Consider the following 21,977-nt stretch of genomic DNA (forward strand, 5'->3'; position numbering starts at 1 on the left):
CCCCGCCCCCGCGGCCCCGCAGCTGGCCAATGGCAGCCCTGCCCCCGGCGGCGGGGCGGGTCCCCTCCCCCCGCCCCCGCCCCCGCCCCCGCCCGGCCCGGCACCCCCCACTCCCGCCCGCCCGACGCCCGCCCGCCGCCCGCCCCTCCCACCCTCGCCGGCTGTGCTCGGCGCTCGGGCGCGCAGGCTTCGGAAGCCGTGTTCGCGAGCCCGCGCCGGGCACCCCGCGCTCCCCGGCCTCGCTCCTCCGGCTCTTTCCGACAGCGGGCATCTGGCCCTGAGGGCGAGGACGGTAGTGGCCCTCAAACTTCATTTCCAAAGGCACCGGCGGGCGAGAAGCCCGAGCGAGGCGAGCTATGGACCCCGTGAGTCAGGTAGGGCGCCCCCCGCCCCCAACCTCCCACCCGCGGGCTCCAGGTGCCGCGCCCCCAGCCCCTTCCTCACGCTGTCCCTGTCTCTTGTCTCCCTCGTCCACAGCTGGCCTCGGCAGGCACCTTCCGGGCGCTGAAGGAGCCCCTTGCCTTCCTGCGAGCCCTGGAATTGGTGAGTAGCGGTGTGTGTGCGGGGAGGGGAGCGAGGCAGAGGACCGGCAGGTGAGGAGAGGTCGGGTGGGGCGCGCTCTGCTGGGTTCTGCTCCAGGCCTGAGATGCAAGACCCTTCCATCCATCCTCCCCGTTCCCCCAGGAATGGCGGGGACGGGATGGAGGGACCCGGCTTGGAGGCGGGAGCCTGGACAAATTTTTGCAGGCGCGTAGACGAGGTGTCACCTCACCTCCGCGCTCGCGACGCTCAGGGGCTGTTGAGAGAAGCCTCCTGGCGAGACGGGCAGGGGGGCAGATGGAGGAGCTGCCGCCGGGCTCTGGCTGCTCACCTGCATTTTTGCGGGGCTGAGGGCATGAGAGGAGGGCCCTGGGGCCGAGCGGAGTAGTGGGGAGGACTTGGCCGAGCACGGAAAGTTGGTCAGCACGGGGGCAGCCCTAAGCCTGGCCTGGGAGCCTGGAAGCGCTGTGATCAACTGCTCCACCGCCGCCCGCCGCCGGAGCGCCAGCAACAGAGAAGCTGCGAGGCTGTGAAGGATGCTGGCGTTGACAGCGGGACCCCTTCCTCCCACCTTCTCTGTTCTCTACTCTGGCCGCTCCTCGAGGGCTCTTCTGATTTCTTCCAGAAGAACCTCCCAGAACCTTCTTCCCAGTGGAGCTTTCTTCAGCGACTGGGTTTAGGAAGTTATGTTACTCTTCTGTTTTCTCCCGGTAAAAAAAAAAACATAAAAACAAAAACAACCCCCCCCCAAACTTGATAGTCTTTAGGGCAACTTGTCTGTTGGCAGAGGAGTGAGGCGCAGAAGCAGTTACCCACGGGGCCGCAGAGCAGTGGTAGTGTTGCTGGCTTAGATGATGGTTATTCGGAGTGAAGTCTGCAGGTCACACATTCTGTCTTGCTAGGAGCTCTGAAAGGCAAGAGAACCTATCTGAACAGAAAGTTCAAAGCCCGTCATGTGGCATTAATCACGGGCACTATCACTGACTAGCTGGGAAATTATGTAAGACCGTGTTTCTGTCCTCTCAGAACTTAGCTCCGAGGGCCAGTATCCATCCGGCTGTGGCCACACAACTGTGCTTCGTGTTTACATGGATTATCTATGGGGTAATCACATTTGCCTTGTTTGTAGAACTGCATGAAAAGGCATAAATATATATCAACTGGACATACACTGGGAAGGCTTGAATAGTGGTTCCCGGATGGCTATTCTAAACCTGTTCCCCTTACAGCCAAGGTAAAGTAAGGTGGACTCACAGTCCGGGCAACTTTCAGTTGGCTTTTTCAGAGTTCTATCCACATTCATTCATTCGATGAATATTCTCTGTGGGAGAGCGATTTTCTTTTTTTTCCCTTGCTCAAAATAATCATTCTATGGCCAAGCTGTTGTCTCTCAAAACAAATTCAAAGACCTGACATCATTTCTGACATAATCTCTAATTGTCTCTCACTGTCATTGTCGCTTACCTGCAACATTAGTTTGTATTCCCTTCTGTCCTGTTGCCTTGCCACTCCCCACACACAGCCTCTATAGGTATATTTCAAAGTGTGGATGAATTTTTTCTTAATGCAGTTTTCCGGACATGAAAGAAAAATATCGGGAAGATAGGCGCCCAGGAACCTGCATTTTAAACAAGCTCCCTGGGTAATTCTTATGCTCGTTAAAGTTGAAGTGCCACCACGCTAAGCTACACAAGGTCCCTCCAAAATTCAAAAGGACATTGTACCTTAAAGCTCTTGCTCTGCCCATTCGTACTGTATGGGGCACCCTCACAGCCCAAGCCAAGGGCAGATGTTTGTCTTTTCACCCCAGCTTAAATATTACCTCTTCAGGGAAAACTACACTCAGATTTGTCTCTTCCCCTTTCCTCTACCCCAGGCTGAGTGATTCACCCCATTCTTTGGGCTTCCATCACACTTTATCCATTCATTCATTCATGAGAATTTATCACATTATCTTACAGTTGTTTTTTGTTGATAGACTGTGTGTGTGTGGTGAGAGAGAGAGAAAGAGAGAGCAGTTAATACATTTAAAATATTTTTTATTGGAGTATAGTTGATTTCCTCTCTCTCTCTTCTGGGCCTCTAAGGCTCTAAGGAGGAAGGGATTTTGCTTTTAAGTCAGTTATTAGCCTCTTTGTGGAAAAGGACCTGAATAAGGGACCAAAAGCACCTTAAAAACTTAGATAAGTTAGTTGATTGCTACCTTTTGAAAGAGCTAAGAGAGAGAATTCCATCTCTTAGATGGCAGGAAATTTGTTCTGTTGGTCTCTGTGTTCCCCATAAGTGTCTTTCATGGTGCTTGGTAAACAGTATGTGATCAGCAAAAAGTGTAAACTGAGCAAAACAGTACAGAAAATACCCCACTTTCTCCTGGTCTGTGAGGGAGCAGCTTTGACACTGGTAGTCTTAAAAGCCTTTGAATTACAGTCCTCTTGTTTTTCAGTATTTATGCTGTAGAAATAAAGCTGTATGTTAAAGATATATGTTCAAGGATACTGCAACATCCTTTATGTACTGCAACATCCTTTATTTACTGCAGCATCCTTTGTAGAAGAAAGAACTGGAAACATTTAGTAAGTCCAGTAATAGGAAAATCACTGAAGTGTGACTCATGCATGCTTTGAAATAGTATACTGCCATTAAAAAGATGACTTCAGTTGATGTGCATTGACCTGGAGGTCAGCATATGTAGTTGTGTTTGGTAAAATTATTAAACGTGGAAAAAGTGAATTTCACTCTTAGTATTTGATGAAATTGTTCAATGGAAACAGGTAGTTTTCATTCTTTTAATGAACACATGGAAAATGTATTTGGTCATGTTTCAGAGTGATATATAGCATACAATCTTTTAATGTGCATAATATATAGAAAGAAAAAAGGATAGTAATGTGTCTGAGTGTGTGTTGTATATGTGTGTGTGTAATTTGTATCAGCATAGAGTGAAACATAGATGTATACCTCTAAACTGTTAAAATTGATTTTTTTTCCCAAAGAATGTAATTTGAGGTTCCATGGGGTGAGCAGAGGAGAGGGGGGAAGGATGGCTGTGGTCTGCGGGAAGGGTCACAGGCATATCACTTGTCCACACTTGTGCACATGAGTAATTTTTTAAAAGAAACTCATATTTTAAATGATTTCCTATGGATTGCCCACACAAAGCAGTATTACTTCTAAAGACATCCTGCACTTTGAGATTGATTGCCTAGGGGGAAAAGTGCACTTTATTTTTGTGTTCTTTGCTTAGGGAGGTCTCATGGATACAGTAGATCTGAAGTTTAAAAAAACATATAAAAGTCAAGCCTTCAGGGTAAAGCTTTAGCCAATTTCAGAGACCTTGAGGCAAAAATTCCAAACTCTTAATCTCTACTAAAATGAGATCAGGGGACTTTTCACTATCTTTTGGGTCAAAACGAAAATTCAGTACACAACACTGAGTCTGGTGGTCTGTTTCGATCATTCTTTGATGATAAAATAGATCCAAAAAACCTCTTAAACCACCACTTGGTGATGGTAAAGGAAAATTTTTTAACGGAATTTACTTCTGACTTACTAAGTTAGTATAGTCTATCATCCACGGATCATTATTATTTTGCTACTTCAATTCTTTGCCAGCAAAACTTTGGTCTGATTCTTTTTCTTTTAAAAAAAATGTATTAATATATTCATCTCTCTACTATTTACAAGGGTCTGGGGTTGTGCTTGTGGATTTGTGGTAATGGAAGATGGGGGACCCCAACACGCCTAAACTGTCCAGGACTAGAATTGGTGCAGATGTAGGGGCGTCAGAAGGACTTCAGCTTCCCCAAGTGATGTCTGCTTGGCTGGCAGGTCCAGATTCTGTCCCTGGAGAACTAGCTGCTGGGTCCAATTGCCTGATTCCTCTAATTCTTATTCTTTGACATCCACCCCCCATTTTGCCATACCACTTCTGCTCCAACCCCTGGACTCCATATCTCCAGTGTGCATTTCCTTTCTGCCTTCCCAAACGAGGCCAGCTAATCCAGAGATGCAGCATGTCTGACATATAAGGTATAGAGCTGCTTGAGTTCAATGGAGGCATCTGCTTCCATAATCTTCATTCCTGAATCTAAATCCTGATCTGTGTTTTCCAAGCAAACGTCAGGCTGCTTACTTGATATTAATAGCATTTCTGATCAGGTTATTGATAATTACACAGTACGCATGTTTAATATAATATAATATAATTCAGTTCTCATTTTAAACCCTTAAGGAGAGAAGTAACAGGAAGCTGTCCCTGTCTTGCTGTCTTCATAAGGAGCACCATATTCCACTGCTTTCCATTCATCATCGTGTTGAATCTGTGTGACTGACATTCCCAGTTCACTGGGAGATTCAGGGGATGTTAATAACTCATCAAGGGCAAAACTGTAGGAAATGGCAAAGCCAAGATGTGAGCATCCTCTTAAATGCTACACGTCTGCTTCCTTCCATGTGGCAGGCACCTGTCGTACCTTATCCCTAATCCTCAAAGAAGTGGTAAAAGGCAGCTGCTACCCTATTTTGCAGTGTTTATCTCACCCACTATGATACGTATTTGAGGCCTTTTCTGAAAATGGCAAGGAGCGTTTATATTTAGCGAGGAGCTCAACAGACACCAATTGCCTTTGATACTGTTTAATTTTCTGTTGGTTATTAAGTAACCAAGGTAGTTAGTGTAGATTCTAATTAGAAATCAGTATCTTTTCCTTTAAAAGATGTAGAAAAAGAGTTTGATTATAAAGCCAATAATTTAATCTTATTTTATGGTCTTTTCTCCCTCAATTTTCTTAAAAATATCTGTGCATGAGTCAGACGACTCTTTTTATCCCCCTGAGTATAAACAAGACAGGAATTCTAACACACAACTTATTTAAATTATGAGCAGCAATCTGCCATGGAGGGTCTGATGTAATTTCAAAGCTACATTAAATTGGATTTAATTATAACTTTGTAGCCTCTCAATTAGTGACAAAAATCATATGCAGTTGGAATAAGAATCAATAAATAACACTTTTCAGCAAAGAGCAACTCCCCAGTGAACTAATGGATTTGTCATGTATTGCTTTTCTGAGTTTTATTAAGACAACTGATATTTGTCTCCATGGGTACAGAAGAGAGAGATAAAAATACTGCTTATGGATTTGAATCCTGAGTTTATTCTTCACTAGCTTAGTGACCTTGGGCAAGTTATTTAACTTCACTGAGCACCATTTTTCTCATCTATAAAATGGGACTGTTACTAGTTCCTACTTCAGAGGGTTGCCATCAATGACTTACTCCACCTTGCACAGTGCCTGGGCTACAAAAGGTGTTAAAATTGCCCAGCAAATGATTGTGAGGATGATGATGGTGATGATGATGAGAATAACTATTTGAAGGATTCTGAGAATGACGAAAAGGGAGAAAGTAGAAATCCACTGGAGGATAATTTAGAACATAATGGCAACCTCTTGCAAGGTAGTGTCTTGGCAAAGTTCTGAATTAGAAAATCTATGTTCACACCCGCACGTACTGCTTTTGAGCCCCTCTCCCTTTATACCACGCTGCCAGGGATTTTTTTTTTTTTTCCCCATTGCGTGAGTGACTCCCTAGGGAATTGCTCCTTGGCATATTTGCATTCAGAGGACATTCCAGAGAGGCCAGTGTTGAACCTAAGGGGAAAGTTCTAATGGAAGAATTGCAGGGGCTTAGTTCTCAGGAACTTTTTCGTTGAGGTGTGGTGAGATGGTTTTCCTGATCTTTCTGAAATCATAACCCATAGACGTTGCTTGTTCTTGAAAGTTACACACATCCACCTGAGTTCTCCACAGTGTAGATGAAGGTCCTTACAGAGTCAACCACAGGCATTTATTAACCAACCCTAACACCCAGGTACACCTGGCCCTGGGGAGTCTCCCAGATAAAAACAGAGGAGGAACCCTGCACTCGTGCTCAAGTAGAAACATCACCCTTAGTCCTCCCTTCCCTGGAGGATTCACATGGATTCCCGATCCAAGTAAAAAAAAATAGTCATCTGTTAATAGAAAAAAGGAACAGAAAGTCTCTAAGGAATGTGTCTATGGAACCACCACTTTCCTTTGAGTCTTCATCTTCTGCAGGGAATCTTTGACCTTGGCCGTATTTGTAGTTATTCTCATTCATTCTGTTAGCTTCGCCATCCTTTGAGAACCTCACTTCCTCAGTGACTTCTGGGGACAGCACCCCTTGCCTACCTTCTCACAGTTTTGGAAATTTTAAGTAAGAACAAGCATGTCAAAACTCTTTTGTAAACTATTAAATGTCCTCCAAAAGTATAATTGTGGTCATGACGGTGGTGATGATAAAGGAGTAATTGTTTCCAATCTAGGTGGCCCTGGATAGCATAAGACAACTGGGTGAAGACTGAGATGTGAAGTGATCTCTGCTCCCTGAGGGGCTGAGCCCTTCCCAAGCACAGTCCCTCCTCCAGCCTCTGCCCCAATCTCCTTGGTCTCTTTGGAACCCATGAGAGAGAATGATGCTGCCAGTTGAAACTGAGGCATCATGGAAACTTGGAGGAGGTCCACCCTCACCCCTTTTAGCTCTCATACTAAAAGCCAATTTCTTGCTCCATACACATTTCACATTTTTTTCGATATTTTGGGGTCCTGGTGATGGTCTCTCACTGGTTTGATGGACTTTTGCACAAGCTACTTCCTCTGCTTAGAACCCTCCCCCTCTCTATTTTCACCCAACCCCATTTAGCTGGCAAATTCCTCTTGTCCATTCAGGTGTCAGCCGAGACGTCACTGCTTTCGGGAGGGCCTCTCTGAGGAGGAAGATGAAGTCAGCTTCCTGGTGGCTCCCAGAGCACATTCTTTAATGACGTTTTTACATTTTGGCTCCTCAACCAGACTAAAGGCTCTGTGAAAACAGGGATCTCGTCCGTCTTGTTCATCAGTACATTCTAAGTGTCTAACAACTTGGCACATGGTTGGACCACCTCCAGGGGCATTTATAAATCCCACCAAAAGACCCAGGCAGTGGGTGCCTAGTAAATATTGGCTGAAAGACTTCAGGGGGAAAAGGAGGGAGGAAAGAGAATAAAGAATGAGTAAGTGACTCCTTGAGCACACGTTGGACGGGGCGTCAATCAGCTTTCATGATCCCCATTGTGAAGGGGACTTGTAAGAGCACCCGTGGGGTCAAGGGCTTAGCTGCCGGTCTTGGTTGGGGAGGGGAGTAAGTCACACGGGCTGACTCGGCTGTCAGGGGCAGAGGGCAGCGGCAGGGCCGGGGTACCCACTGCGCCGCGAGGGGGGAGCACGCCTGTGGAAATGCACGGGCAGGGATTAGCACAGGCCCAGGCCTCGTGTCTTGGGTTCAAGGCACGGCCTTAGCAAGAGTGCCGCCCGTGCTGAGCCTTGGCTGCTGTCCTGCCGTCCTCTCTGCGTGTTCCGTCTCTGGTGCCCATGTAGCGTGTCCTTTGTCTGAGTCTAGTCTCATGTGCTGAGAGAAGGAATTCAGGCTGAGCAGATAATTTGCGTAGCGTGGACACAACTGTCATCCCTGGCTCAAACCAGGCTCTGGATTGGCTGCCCTGGGCCAGATGTCCACTGCGAGCCCTGTCACTTGTGGCCTGGTTAAAAAGGATCATGAGATTCAAAACATGTGCCCTAGGTTGTTCTTCCAGCTGGAGCCATGGTTGGGGGCAGGGCAGTGTTCTTCAGGTGTTGAGTAAATTAGGCACAGAGAGAGGTTTCCATGTCTGGTAGACGAATAAGGCAGGGCTGGTAATTTTCTCAAAGGGAGCACGTGACGTCTGTGAGACATGGGGGGCAGCGTTCCTGGAATTCGCTCTGACGAGGGACCATTGGGGTATCCACCTTGACGATGCTATCTTGAGGGGGTGCGCCTCTGGCTCTTCAGCTGGTGGGCTCTACCAGCATCTACCATCTTGTTCATCGGTTAAACGCTTCTTTCTGAAAGGAATGCTGGAGTTTTTTCCCTGGTAAGACAGCCCATTTGTGAAGGAACACGTATTCCCCCAAACCACACGCACTTCGTCTTTGTTCATACATTGGAGGGTTAATTCAGCTCCGGCCCTTAAGGTTAGAAGACTACATTAAATAGGACATCAGTTATGTTTTTGTGTTTACTTATGTGGTAGAAAGCAGAAAATCATGGACATACGGATGGGTTTTTGTTGTTGTTTTTGATTTAATGTTCCTATCCAAATTAAATTTTGTGTCCTGCATATTTACTCATGGGAGAGTCGTTGGCTTGTCTGGTGTGGTGGGCCCTGTTTGTTTCAGGAAGGGGAGGCTGACAAACAAGAATCTTGTTTCTTGGGGAAAAACCTGAAAGGCAGCGTGGAGCTTGAGGGAGTGTGGGCTTCGGAATGAGCCTTTTGCTGGAATCCTGGCTCTTCTTTCCAGCCGTGGGACATCATGCAGATTGCATGATCGTGCTGGTCTTCAGGTCCAAGGTCATCAAATGAAGAGAGTCGTGCCTTTGGATTGCTGTGAGGGTTAAACAGGATACTGTTTATAAACTCCCCAGCATAGCCTCTGGTTTGTCCTGAAGCTCCCGAACTGTCACTAAGGAAGAGGTTGTTAAAAGAGAATGACATGCCATCTATACGTACAATTAAGCATTCCTAAAATTCCTGGGACAGTGTATGCGTAAAGTTTGCTCAGTTTTTTATCGTCATGTCATTTTTATTTCTATCGTTATCTCTCCGTTGGGAGAACATTCATTGTGAGATGATCATAAAATATATACAAGTAGCAGTAACCCCGATACATAGAGACAGACACTTCACCAAGTGCTTCCATGTGTTATTTCACTTAATCTCACAGTTACCTCTGAAGGACCAAACAGTAACGCCTTTTTATATGCGAAGAAACCTCAGCCTTGGAGACGTCAAGCAACTTGCTCAACATCACACAGTGAGCGTGTAAGAGAACCCGGATTTGAACTCAGGCAACTGGATACCAGACTCCTTGCTCTTAATCATTTTTCCATGTGACCTCCCATGAATAGAGACCACTCTTTACTTCTAGGTCTTAAAGTTAAATGATTTTCCCAGTGAAAACAGTAGGTACGATATATATGATTTCTTTTTAAAGGCATGTCTTCTTATTCCTCATTCAGGTCCCTTTCTGCTGTCTCATGCTGTCAGAGCACACAGCAGAATTTAAATGCTTGTCCTCATAATGACTAAGGATGTCCACACTGTCTCAGGGACCATTTAACTTCTCAAAATTTTTACTGATCTTATGTATCTTTTCTAACAAGATTTTTATCCACTGATCCACCGTATAAAGAAATTCAAGTTCAGGAATGTGTTGTTGAAACATGGCTGTAGAGAGTTCTGTAGAATTCAGAAAGGATCTGGATATTTAGCGAGATTTTGCACACTTAAATTCTTTTTGGATGCCTGATAAATTAGTCAAACAGATTCCATCATGAATGCAGGAAGAGCAAATGAATTTTGTCAGTCCGTTATGTGTGTGTGTGTGTGTGTGTGTGTGTGTGTGCTGCCTTTCTTTGGATTTGTTGTTTTGAACGATTTGTGTGCCAAGTAAGAAGACATACCCCCTATGGCTTTAACAAGAAGTGCTCACACAACCATCTGGTCTCGCATGAGACTGCCTGGCTGTGCTTTCATGCCCTTAATTCACCTGATGGTTTTTCCTACACCTGATAGACAGTTGGCATTACCCAAGGGATCCTTCCTGAAGCTAGGATCCAGAAAAATTGAGAAGGTAGAGGGATTAGATTGGAGGAAAGAGATTACTAGGCAGAGAAAACTATCAGGCACAGACCCATGATCTGATTGAAGAATGGAGATCCTGGGAGATATTTAAGCTAGAAAAGGGGACGACTTGATGAGTAGGGATTGTGACTGTGATTTAGAGGGTGCTGGCTTCAGAGCCACATGAGCTTGGGTTCAACCATAGACCTTGGGTGTGTTCCAGAGCCAGTCAGCCTCATGGAGTCTCGAGTTCCCTGGGGGTTTTACTTACCTAAAAAGATATGTTTACATGATAAAAATGAATTCGTGACTGAAAAACCTTGGACGAACCATTTCTGTCCCTGGCTCTCAACTTCTTGAACTGTAAAAATGGGGATCTCATCTATAAGACAGACTTGTGGAGTGAAAAGAGCTAACAAGTATGTAAGTCCCCATCAGAAGGCTCAGTCATTCATACTGAATGTTCCCAAATCTAGGGAAGTAAAGCTCGGCTCTCTGCACAATCTTTACTCTGGGAGCAATGCCTGGCATGTTCCCTGCACTTGTCACCTGCAGCTGCAGTTACTTGGAAAAGAGGGAAGGCAGATCTTCCTGTTTCATAATCATGTACTAGACTGTGCATGATTTTGTCGTCAGAATCACATCACAGATTCTATTTATGAAGCAACCGAAAGCAAAACATGATTATATGTATTTGAAATTTATTTTAGAAGGTGTGCTTCATTGGTTAAAAAAAAAAGTGTGAAATTGATAGTGGCACTGAACTCAAGATATTCAAGGGGAAAAGACCATGTTTATTAGCAACAGTGGATAAATTTGAAGTGTAAATATTGTTCATACTTTCTTATTTTAAATTGCTGGCTGCTTTTTGTTTACTTTTCAATGCCTGGCTTCATTCATGACATTTCCCTCTTCTGGTAACAGAAAGAATACTTGGATTTGACTGTCAGCTCCACCACTGACAAGCTGTGTGACCTTGGACACATTACTTAACCTCTCTGGGCCTTTCATATTTGTCAAAGTAGACATAATAATAATTAGCTAGCAAGAATTGTTGCGTTGGTTACGTGTGATCACGTTTACAGAAGTGATGGCACACAGCAAGTGCTCAATACATGCTCATTTTCTTTCCTTCTTTCCCCCAAAATATGTTTCACTGCCCATGTAGATTTCTCAAGAATTGGTTTCAATTTCACAAGAGTCTTTTGCTTCTCTAGGTATTCCTAGGCATCCTCTCTCTCTCACCCTTGTGTGCATGCATGCGTGTGTGTGCAGACACACACACACACATCCTTTGTACTAAAGGCCATAAAGAGCAGGTACATAACCCAAACCAATTCGAATGGGACAGTATAATTTGGCTGGTGTGCTTGGAGAGGAGAGAATGATAAGACTGGATTGTCAAACCCTAGATCAGTGTCCGAGACTCACTGGAGCCCCAGGCAGTCTGCGGGCTTTGGCAAGGTGACCATGAATTTGTGAAGCTTTTCTGAAAAGAATAGCATACTTCTTTATTTTAAAACAAGGCAAAGCCCCCATAAATAGTGGGCATTCACTCAATGGCAGTACATTAACGAGCTCTTGCAATGTGTCAGGCTGTCCTGTATCCACACGACGTACATTATATACACAATTTCATTCAGACCGTCCAATGACCTCAAAAAGTCCATTTGCCCAAAGCTACAGAGCTGGGAAGTGACCACGGCAGGATTTCAAGCCCTGTCTGTCTGACCTCCTGCCTCTCCCATGCCTGCTATGATCCAAACATACGAAGTGTATTTGCATTAGGGGGTGGAGCTGTGTGGTTTGTTTTTTTTTTTTTTGACTTGCTACTTCCAGCCATTTTTATGCATAAGTCACTTGCTTAGTAATCCAAAATCACAAAAATATAAGCAAAAGTTAGTAAGTAAATAAACACTACCCAGTGTCCTTCAACTGAGAGAGACAATTAAGGTTAATGTTTTGAAAAATATTCTTTCAGACATCTTAATGTTGACGTACCGTTTTCCCCGGAAAAGAAATGACACGTTAGCTTGCTAGGGCTGCCATTAACAAAGGACCACAAACTGGGTAACTCTGACGACAGAAATGTATTGCCTCATAGTTCTGGAGACCAGAAGCCTGAGATCATGGGCTGGGCAGGGTCGGTTCCTTCCAAAGGCCATGAGGGAGAATCCGTTCCATACCTTCCTCCTCGTTTCTGGCGCCTTGCTGTCGGTCTTTGGTGTTCCTTCACCTGGAGACGGTGCATCACCCGAATTTCAGTCTCTGTCGTCACATGGTGTCCTCCCCATGTGTGTATCTGTGTCCCCATTTCCCCCTTTATGTGACACAGGTCATGTTGGATTAGGTCCCACCCCACTCCAGCACCACTTCATTCTAGCGAATGCCATCTGCAATGACCCTCTTCCCAAGCAAGTTCACATTCTTAGGTACCAGGAGTAACGACTTCAGCATATGGATCTTGGAGGCACACAGTTCAACCCATGACAGATGGGTTCCTAGAATAGGCACTCCTTTGTCATCTGCTTTGTCCTCTTTAAAATATTATGAGTCTATTACCATGCCAGTAGATAAAATCTTTTTCTCTGTAATTTTGGTGGCTGTATATTACTACACTGTATGCCTGTTCTAGAAATTATTTAACCAATCCTTTTTAATTTTAGTACTTTTTAAATGTATATTATTTTTAAAATCTGCAGAGAATCCCTTCTTAAATGTTTACTGTACCTCTATTATTATTTACCGAGTTTGTGGATGTAGAATTTCTGGTTCAAACGATTATACATGTTTAAGGTATTTGAAACAATGGCCAAATTGCTCTCCAGTGAGGTGATTCCACTGTGGGCATCACCAGTTCAAAGGTTTTCCAAGCTCATAGACAGAAATGAAAGCTTGATTAAATTTGTACTTTAATTTTGCAAGGAGATGGCACATTTTTGTGTTCATAAGATTGTTTATATTCTTGTTTTCCTTTGGAAACATTTTATTGGACAGAATACATTTGTACAGCAGTAGCCGAGGTGGCCAAACTCCTGACACTGGTCACGTGGACTTTTATATAAGCTGCTGCCTTCATCTTTCTAGGTCATTGTCCTTCTCCACTGTTTGGAAATTATTTAGATTGCTGTACTCTGACTCGGGTAGAGAGGCCAATACTGAGTCTTCCTTTCTTTCTTTTTTTTTTTTGACTTTTAATTTTTGAGGGGGAGGTAATTACATTTACTTCTGTATTTATTTTTGGAGGAGGTACTGGGGATTGAACCCAGGATCCTGTGCATGCTGAGCACGCTCTCTACCACGTGAGCTACTCCTTTCCCCCCGAGCCTTCCTTTCTCTGCATCATTATTTAAGAGTAGATTTATGTAATTTTTAGAATACCAAAGTTAACTTCTATGTTCTGAATCTTTAATCATAGAAGTAATTTTATAATATAAATTGACCACTCAATTTGCATTTATTTATATTTTCAATATTAAACTTATTCCTCAGAAGTCACTTATTATTTTACTTTAAGTGGTAACTCCTAATTGTTGGTCCATTCTCGGTACCTTTCTGACAGGTGAGCGCCTGGATTTGTATGGAGTGACTGATGTATACAGATGTGGACTCCACCTTCGGGTTTGGGGCACTTGGAACTTCAGTCATTCTTCTGAGGGAAAGACAGAGTGGACGGGGTGTTATTGCACCATTGGAGGCATCCTGGGGTGTGTCTGGCTCCTGACTATTGAGTGCCCTGTCAGTAAAATTAAATAAATGCGGCAGCTGCCCGATGCCAAGGGCATTTTCTCTCTTTCTTGGATCTCATTCCTGACCACACTTGCTACTAACAGAGAGAACATTGTGGATGCACTCTGCCTCTGCCTCATACACGGCTATTTGGGGCCACCCAAATAGTAAATTAATTAAAGTAACAGTTGTTAACCTTCATTGTATGCTTGCTGAGCTCTAGGCCCTGTGGGAATGCTTTTGACAAGGATGCCATTTAATTCTAACAGCTCTCTTAGAAGGCAGGCATCACTATTTCACCCTCTCTGGGCAAGGAACGTGAAGAGTAGAAAAGTAAGTTTCTGTGTGTAATGTTTTAAGTGTGTACAGTTGCTAACAGAAGAGCTGAGATTTGAACCCAGGTCTTCAGTGCTTCACAAAGACCCTAGCAGTTGTAGAGGAAGAAATGCTCCCATTCTCTCCCAGAGACCAGATCTCCGTGAGAAGAACCATCCCAGCCAACAGGGCTGCCACCCATCACCCTAAGTGAACCCAACTTGGAGACAAGCCCAACCATTTAGCCAGACCGCGGGTACCTATCAGGGCAAAGTCCACCAACTTTGGTTTGACTGAACCTGCTTCTTGATCTCAATTACATGGAGAATTCTGTCGTGGGTTGGCAGAGCAAAATTCTTGAGTTCTCTCTGCGATTCAAAGGCAACTACTTTTTTTTTTTTTGAAAAGGTTTTTCTTACGAGTTCACTTAATAAAACAGTAAGTGAAAGGATGGTTTTGATTTGGTTTGAATTGATCTTATTTTATTCATAGAAATCAGATCTACAATGGCCTGGGCAAATGAGGAAAAATACTCAAAAAGAGCCTATGGGACTGGTTGTGCCCTGCCTTTTTAGTTTGTCAGTAACTCCTTGGCCACCCTTCAGCTGACCCCACATGCCTGTAAAAATGCAAAGACCCTTAAGGTTGTAAACCTTTTGTTCTGCTGTTTTGTTTTGGGAGACATGCCCCGTAATGGTTTCCTCTCCCATTCTGGTTATCCTGCCTTTGAAGCACCTGGGGGAGATGTCCAAGGTCATCTGGCTGGTAAATGCTGGGGCCAGAATGCAAACCAGGTCTGCTGGGGTCCCGGCGCCTGATACATGAGGAAGCAGAAATCAAGCCATCATGAGAAGCAGCACTGGTGAAGAGGGGGTAGGCACACCAGAACGTGGATTCCTGCCTATAGAACCAGCTGCCTCCACTCCTGCCAATTGTTGCTGAGCGAGGGCATAGGCCCAAAATGTCCAAATATTCCCACTTCTCTTGAGAAAAAGAGAAATAGGATTTCAGTGCTGATCTTGGGAGATTTTAATGTTAGAAATGTCTTCCATTTTTCAAACAGTTTGAGGCCCATTCTTTGCAGAATACACAAAGCGTGGCTGCCTTCTGGGTGTAGCCCACAGCCTCCAGCTTGTTCCCACTGTACCACAGCATCCTGGCACCCTGGACACTGTGTCTCTGTGCCCCTGAGGACCTGGCCCAGTTCCTCTTGCACAGAAAGTTCTCAGGAGCCATTTGACTGACAGACGAATAACATTGGTGTTCAGAAATTAACCCTAGCTTGGTTTCTGAAAAGATGGAATTAGTGAGTTCAAAGGTTCCTTTTGCCTTCCTTTAGATAAAATTAAAATTTCTTTCATTAGCTATCTAGGAAGCATAAAGAAATAAGGACTATGTCTTGGGTCTAAACCATAATGGGAATGGAGGCAGTGGCTCGTAGGAGCAATAGAGGGTAAGTTAGTCATACATCTCTGGGTACCAGACAATGCATTGAGAAGAACTGAATGGCTTAGCCTGTGTAATCTCACAGAATTGTGTTAATACAGAGTACAGCTGAATTGCTTATAGTTTAAGGAACCAATGAATAAAGAATCCTAACTAGGGAGGATTCTGAATATTTATCTAGAGTAGGACTGTCCGATGGAACATTCTGCAGTGTTGGAGATGTTCTGTTCTTCATTGTCCAGTACAGTGGTCACTAGCCACTTGGGGCTAGTGCTCACTTGAAATTGAGCAGCTGAATTTAAAATTCAGTTTATTTGTAATTAATTTAAATTTGAATAGCTAGCGGTTACCATCTTGGGTAGCATACATGCAGAGAATTAGCCCATCTTTCTATGTTGCAAGGGCAATGTGCTAAACTTGAGCAAAGAAACTTCCATAGGCACTGGCTTACTGTGTAGTGGAATATATTCATTATGGCCCTGTTTTTGAAAGCATTCATTTTTACATTTATTTTTCAACACACATCACCCAGTTTGTGTGGCAGGGAATTTTCCTGGCTAACTTCCAGAAAGTTACTAGACCCTGAATTCTACCATCTCTTTAGTGCCTGCTTCTTATGTATTTTATGTATTTCCATATGTTTATGAACTTGATACACCAATTTTATAGATAGAAATAAAAAGAGAAAACAAACTATTAACCTTTTTTATTTGCCCCCGATATGAAGCAAGATGACAGTTGTCAAAGTTTGCACTAATTTGTTAGCACAAGAATATCTCATCATGATTGTTACCATTTTTTAATGAGGATAAGCATTTTATTTGGGGCGCAGGCTAAAAGCTACACAGATTGCTCAATGTTAGGTGATGCAGAGAAATTTTAAACAATTTCTTCAAGGTTTAGTTAACAAGAAATCATGTTGAGACATTTATTTATTCTGTGATTAGCAAGGTAGCCCAGTAGTGTTTTGATAGTGGCCACATGAGCCATGTAATTGGCATGCAAACATACATTTAAGGGGCATGAGAGCCTGGTAATCAGATTAAGAGGGGAGCAGTGGTTCAAGTGCATCATGGCTGTGGTGTCAGCCTGGGGGTGAGCGATCCCACATGTCTCACACTCCTCCCTCCCCCGTTTCCGTCACCCACAGATAGTATGGAATTTTAGAGATGGCCCAAGCATCCCAGTTTTGCAGTGTCTTAGTTTGGGTTCCCCTGAGAGCAATTCCTATATGTCGAAGGTGGTGTCAGTGAGGGTGACTCACTGGGAAGTGATCCCGGGGAGCAGGACTGAGGGGGCCAGGATGTGAAATGGGGGTGGGTAAGGAGGCAAAACCCATATAAGGGCACATTACGGAGTTGGCCATCCCTGCGGGAGACTGTCGCTCAAACCCACGGGGCTTCCGGAGCAAGTAGCCTCATGCAGCGCATCTGTTCTTGAAGCTAACGATCGTGGGGACAAGACGATGAAATAGTAACCTTTGGGCCTCCATCCCCCATCCCTCAAGGATGGCCTCATGGAAGTCAACTTCTATCTTAGTTTGAGTTCCCCAAAAGCAGACTGTGAGGTAAGGATTACGGTAGTTCATTTGGGAGGTAATTCCAGCGAACACCGATAAAGGAGTGGAGAAGTAGGACCAGAAATGGAAGGCGATAGAGAATGCATTGTCGAAAATGTTACTCCCGTTGGCAACTGCAGGTTCACCCCAGGGGAAGACTCTGGGGACCAGTGTGGAGCACTCACTGGCTATCACTGGATCACCTGACTACTTCTGAGGACACTGGGAAATGTGGCTTGGAGCTGGGCGTGTTGATGCGTCCAAGAGAACTGCTATTAAGGAAGGAGAGAGTGGAGCTTAGGGAGTTAGCAGCCACTGGTGCCGGTACACAACGGCTATTTTTCAAAGAGTTGCTGAATTTTCCGCTTTGCTTTGGTAGAGCTTATATATATATTAAAAAGATCCATTCTGATCCTTATCGGAGATCGTTAAGCAGAAACCATTTGGTTGCAAGGAACGGGAACCCATTCAAACTGGCTCAGGGAAGACAAGTAAGATATATTGGAAGGAATCAGCATTATCAAAAGGCAAGAGGATTAGTCAGCCTTCATGAGAGAGAGGGAGAGGAAAAGGGGAGCTGGGAGGTGGCAGATCCGCAGAGTTTCTCCACGTCATCTTGCTGGGGCCTTTGTTTCTCTTCATCTGCTTTTTGCTTCTCTTTGTGCCTTGACTCCATCTCTCTGACTTTTACTGTAAATATCTTGCTCTGCTTTTTGTATTCAAGGAAGACAACACCTGCCCCAAGCCCGATCCTCTCTTCTCAGTTCAAACTTCAAGCTCAGTTCAAGTTGGAGGGAGGGAGAGTCTTTTAGAAGGGGCAGTGAGAGGGGAGGACATGGCTGCTGTCTCTGCTTCCCTGAGAGTGACTTGTTTTTTCAAGTATGAGGACGTGCTTACCGAATCACAAACCCCCAGGAAAACGATGGTAGCAGTTTCACAGTAATTGAGAAACTAGCACAAATGAGATGTCTCTGCGGGTGGTGACCGTCATTTAGATGCTGGGGATACTCATCTTCAGACCATCTCCTGGGCAGCAGGCACTTCCATGTTTTGAACGTAGCATTGTGGAATTCATTAATCATTAGAGGTGCTTGGCGTTAAAATTAGCAGCAAATGATGAGCGTCCTTGATTGCAGAATCGGAATATGTTTTTCACTTGTGGCGCTCAAGAGTGATTTGGATATATCTTTGATAACCGTTCCAAGTCTCCCTGCCAGTTTCAGAAGAACTCTTCACAGAAGAGCTGGTTAGGGTACAGAAATGGGGAGCGGAAGAAGGAGGGAACATGACTCACCTCCAAGTGATGCCTTGCAAATGTGCACTTCGGCAATTGGCGTTTTATAAGACGTGTTACCCAGAAGCCCCTTTTAAAATACTACTTGGGTTCTGAGTTCTGAGTGTGAATTCTGGAAAGCACATCGTGTCTGTCTGTCTGTCTGTGTCTATTTATATATCCATCCATCTATCTCCAATCTAACGTAATGTCAGCATGGACCTGCTGACTCAAATGCTTTGTTTTTTTTAAAAAATGTGGCATGGTGTTAGTATATTTTTAAAAAATGTAGCCTGGCATCCTTTAAGGATGAAGTAATTATGCTGGACTCTGACATCCCCTGCCCGAATCCCCTTTACCAGGCTCATGCACAGCATTCCTCCTCCCTCAGCTGTTGTGAATGTTGATTGCAGAGGTCAGAGCTGTCCATTTGTCTAGAGAATGGCCTTTGCATAACTGAAAGCCCCCTTGGCCAGGAACTTACACTCTGTCCCCGGGGAGCCCTACAGCCGTAAGAGTCCAACACTGGGGTACAAAAGACGGGGTCCCTTTCTGCAGGGTGGGACCACCTCTGGTGCAGTTCACACGGGATCAGACTGAACCAGCCTGTGGTTGGCAGCACATCCTTGCTCAGCCCGTCCTGTCCCCTAGCTCTCCCCTCCTTCCCTCCCCGCTGTTCCCTGGAGAGCGCTTCCCCAGTGAGTGGAGAGCGCTCACATCTCTCTCATATCTCTCTGCCTCTAGGGAACCTGCTCAAAGGCAGGGATGTTACTGTAGTTAGACCCTATTTTTAAAAAAAGCATATTGGCAAAGGAAGCTGTGGAGGGGTGGAAAGAGTTCTATTAAATACAGTGAAGTATGATTTAGTGACAAGAGCTGAAGATCCAGGCTTGAGTCTCGGTTCCGCCATGTGACCTTAAACAAATCGCTTTCCGAGCCTCTGCTCCTTCGCTGGAAAAGTAGTATGTGTTGATCTTTCCTTCATCACCTGATACTAATCTGGTGTTTTGTAGACAAGAGCCTTTTTTTTTTAATGATAATGTTTTGAATGACCGTTAGGTATGAAATGTGCTTATTAGCATGGTACCTAAAATACAGAGTGGGCCCTCAGAAAGTGTGTGAATTTTGAGCAATTATTTTTAAATATTTGTACTTAAAAAGGCATACGTTTGTAATTGTTGGCTAACTTAAGAGGCAGCTCAAACCATAGAACAGAATCTAGAGAAGGTTCCATTACAAGGATTTAGCTATTTTTTTTTAAGTTGGGTTAATTTGGAAGAAATGGGTAAAAGGCATTGTTTACCATCTCATATTGAGTTCGATGCATCTACCAACGTTTACTATTTTGATAAGTTAATTTTTGTACTGAAGTGTATCGACAATTAAAATTTCCTACAGTATTCCTTCACCAAGGTAAATGATTTCCTGTTCTGAGGGGGAGATAAGAATCTTCTGGAGATGGCATAATGTAACGTATATAGTCTTCCAAGTTTAGACTTCCAAGTCTTCCTGCATCAGGCTTATGTTTAAATACCTATGATTTAAGGAGGAGAGTTGAACTATTTAAGAAAATATGCCATAGAAGCTTAGCAGTAACTAGCAGATGGATACTTACGACATGAATTTGTGTCACTTTTTGACACTTCTTGGTTCTTGTAAAGTTCTCATCTTGTCTCCTGCAGCAGATGCTCACCTGTTGTCTAGTGACTCAACTTCACTCTCATGTTACCATAAGCATCACCGGAATATACACTCTGTGAGGGCTGAGTCTGTCTGTGAACCTCACCTCTGCAATCCCGTTACCTAGAGCTGGGCCCGTTTTGTGATAAGCACCCAGATATTTCCTATATGAATAGGTGTATAAATAAGTGAATTAGTAAGTTTCCCACCTGGAATGCCATTCCTCATCAGCACCCCTCGTTTCATCATTTTCTCCCCTGTTGAGATTTTACCAATCCTTCTAGACCCATCTCCAATTCTCAGATTCTTTCTTTCACTTACTTGAACTTTCATGAAAGAAATGGCCTCCTCTGTTTTGAGAGACTCACGGTTTCCCTGTCTGCCTTAATAAGTTAGGCTGGTGGTTCCCAACGTAAACCAGGCTCTGAAGCAGGAATCTCCTCCTGTTGTTACTCAAACGAACCTTATGTGCAAAGCCACAGGGCCATGAGTTGTTGGAACAGAATTACATCTTACTGGGCCTGGCCCCACGTTGATCATGCAGTCCTCTGTACCACTTTATTTCAGTGGTTTTCAAATTATCTAGGCATAGAGAATATCCTTCAGTAAAAGAATTTTTTATCAAAAATTTATTGTGTTGGCTTTCATTAGTGAAATCAAGCATCAATAATATTCAGCAGCCACATTAATGTAATCATATTTGCTTTAAATATTTCTTTAAAAATAACCCTTTTTTCTAACTAGCAGTGGTTAGTCATCACCATCAACTTAGAAATTAACACCTTCAAATATGTATATTTTCAGAGGTGAAGATCATCAGGTAAAAAAATCTGTAAAACATCCCTGTGGAAAGACTGGCTTTGGAAATAGTCAGCTCTGTCATTCTGAACTCAGGAAAAAAAACAAATCTGAGAATAAGATGCTCTGGATGACTCTGTCACCTATAAACATCACTGCTATTATCATGGCGTCCTGTGTGCAAGAATCCCATCCAAGCAGGCTGACATTAAGGGAGGGAGGCCTGAGTTTGCTCATTAAAAGACCTGGATTCTGGGTCCTGATCCTGCCATTTACTAACTGTTAAGAATCTGGGCAAACCACTCCGTGTATGAGCAGCACCTGCTTAGCTGATTTCCCAGGCTTTGGAAAACAAATAGCATACGAGCCATGTGTGTGATCATGTCAATAATCTGAACAATAACTCTGTACGCAGAGAAGGTCATTTATCCTGTGGACTCAGATTCACGTTCAAGTTTGAGCTCAGCTACTTGCAAGTGTGGGAAAGTTTTTGAATCTTGTCTGTAAAGCTGGGATTAATATACTTATCTCATACCTTTATGGTTACCATTAAATTTTCAAAGGCACGTAAAATACTTCGTATGAGCACTGAGCCAAGGGCCAGCAAGTAGAAACAATTATGAAAAGCACTGAGGGTGGACTTCCGTTCCTTCTATTTCTGCTTTTAAAAAATCCATCTGCACATCACGGACGTGATCATTTAGACTCTGCCAGCAATTTGAGATGAGGTTTTTTTTTAAAAAGCTATGTCATTGTTTGGTGTTACGTGGTCATCATCCACAAAACAGAATGATCTTTTTGAGTTTTACCAAGAGAAAGCTGAGTCATCTGGAGACACTGGCCATCATGTGATGGTGTGTCGTGAGGGTGAAGGACCGTAGAGTTCATGGCCCAGTGAGATCCTATGTAGTTCATGAAAC

General features: G+C 44.1%; 1 protein-coding gene across 1 annotated transcript in view; it reads left to right on the plus strand.

Annotated features, from left to right (window-relative positions):
• The first annotated feature begins 169 nt into the window (after nt 1–169).
• The window catches only part of SYNPR (synaptoporin), a 269,408-nt gene continuing 247,600 nt past the window's right edge, over nt 170–21,977 (plus strand). Inside the window, exons 1-2 of the mRNA XM_006196463.4 lie at nt 170–374; nt 478–543. Coding sequence (XP_006196525.1) covers nt 357–374; nt 478–543 — 84 coding nt within the window. The 5' untranslated portion in view covers nt 170–356. The remainder of the gene's footprint in view (nt 375–477; nt 544–21,977) is intronic.

This window comes from Vicugna pacos, chromosome 17 (genome assembly GCF_048564905.1).
Source record: "Vicugna pacos chromosome 17, VicPac4, whole genome shotgun sequence".
In the NCBI taxonomy this organism is placed as follows: Eukaryota; Metazoa; Chordata; class Mammalia; order Artiodactyla; family Camelidae; genus Vicugna; species Vicugna pacos.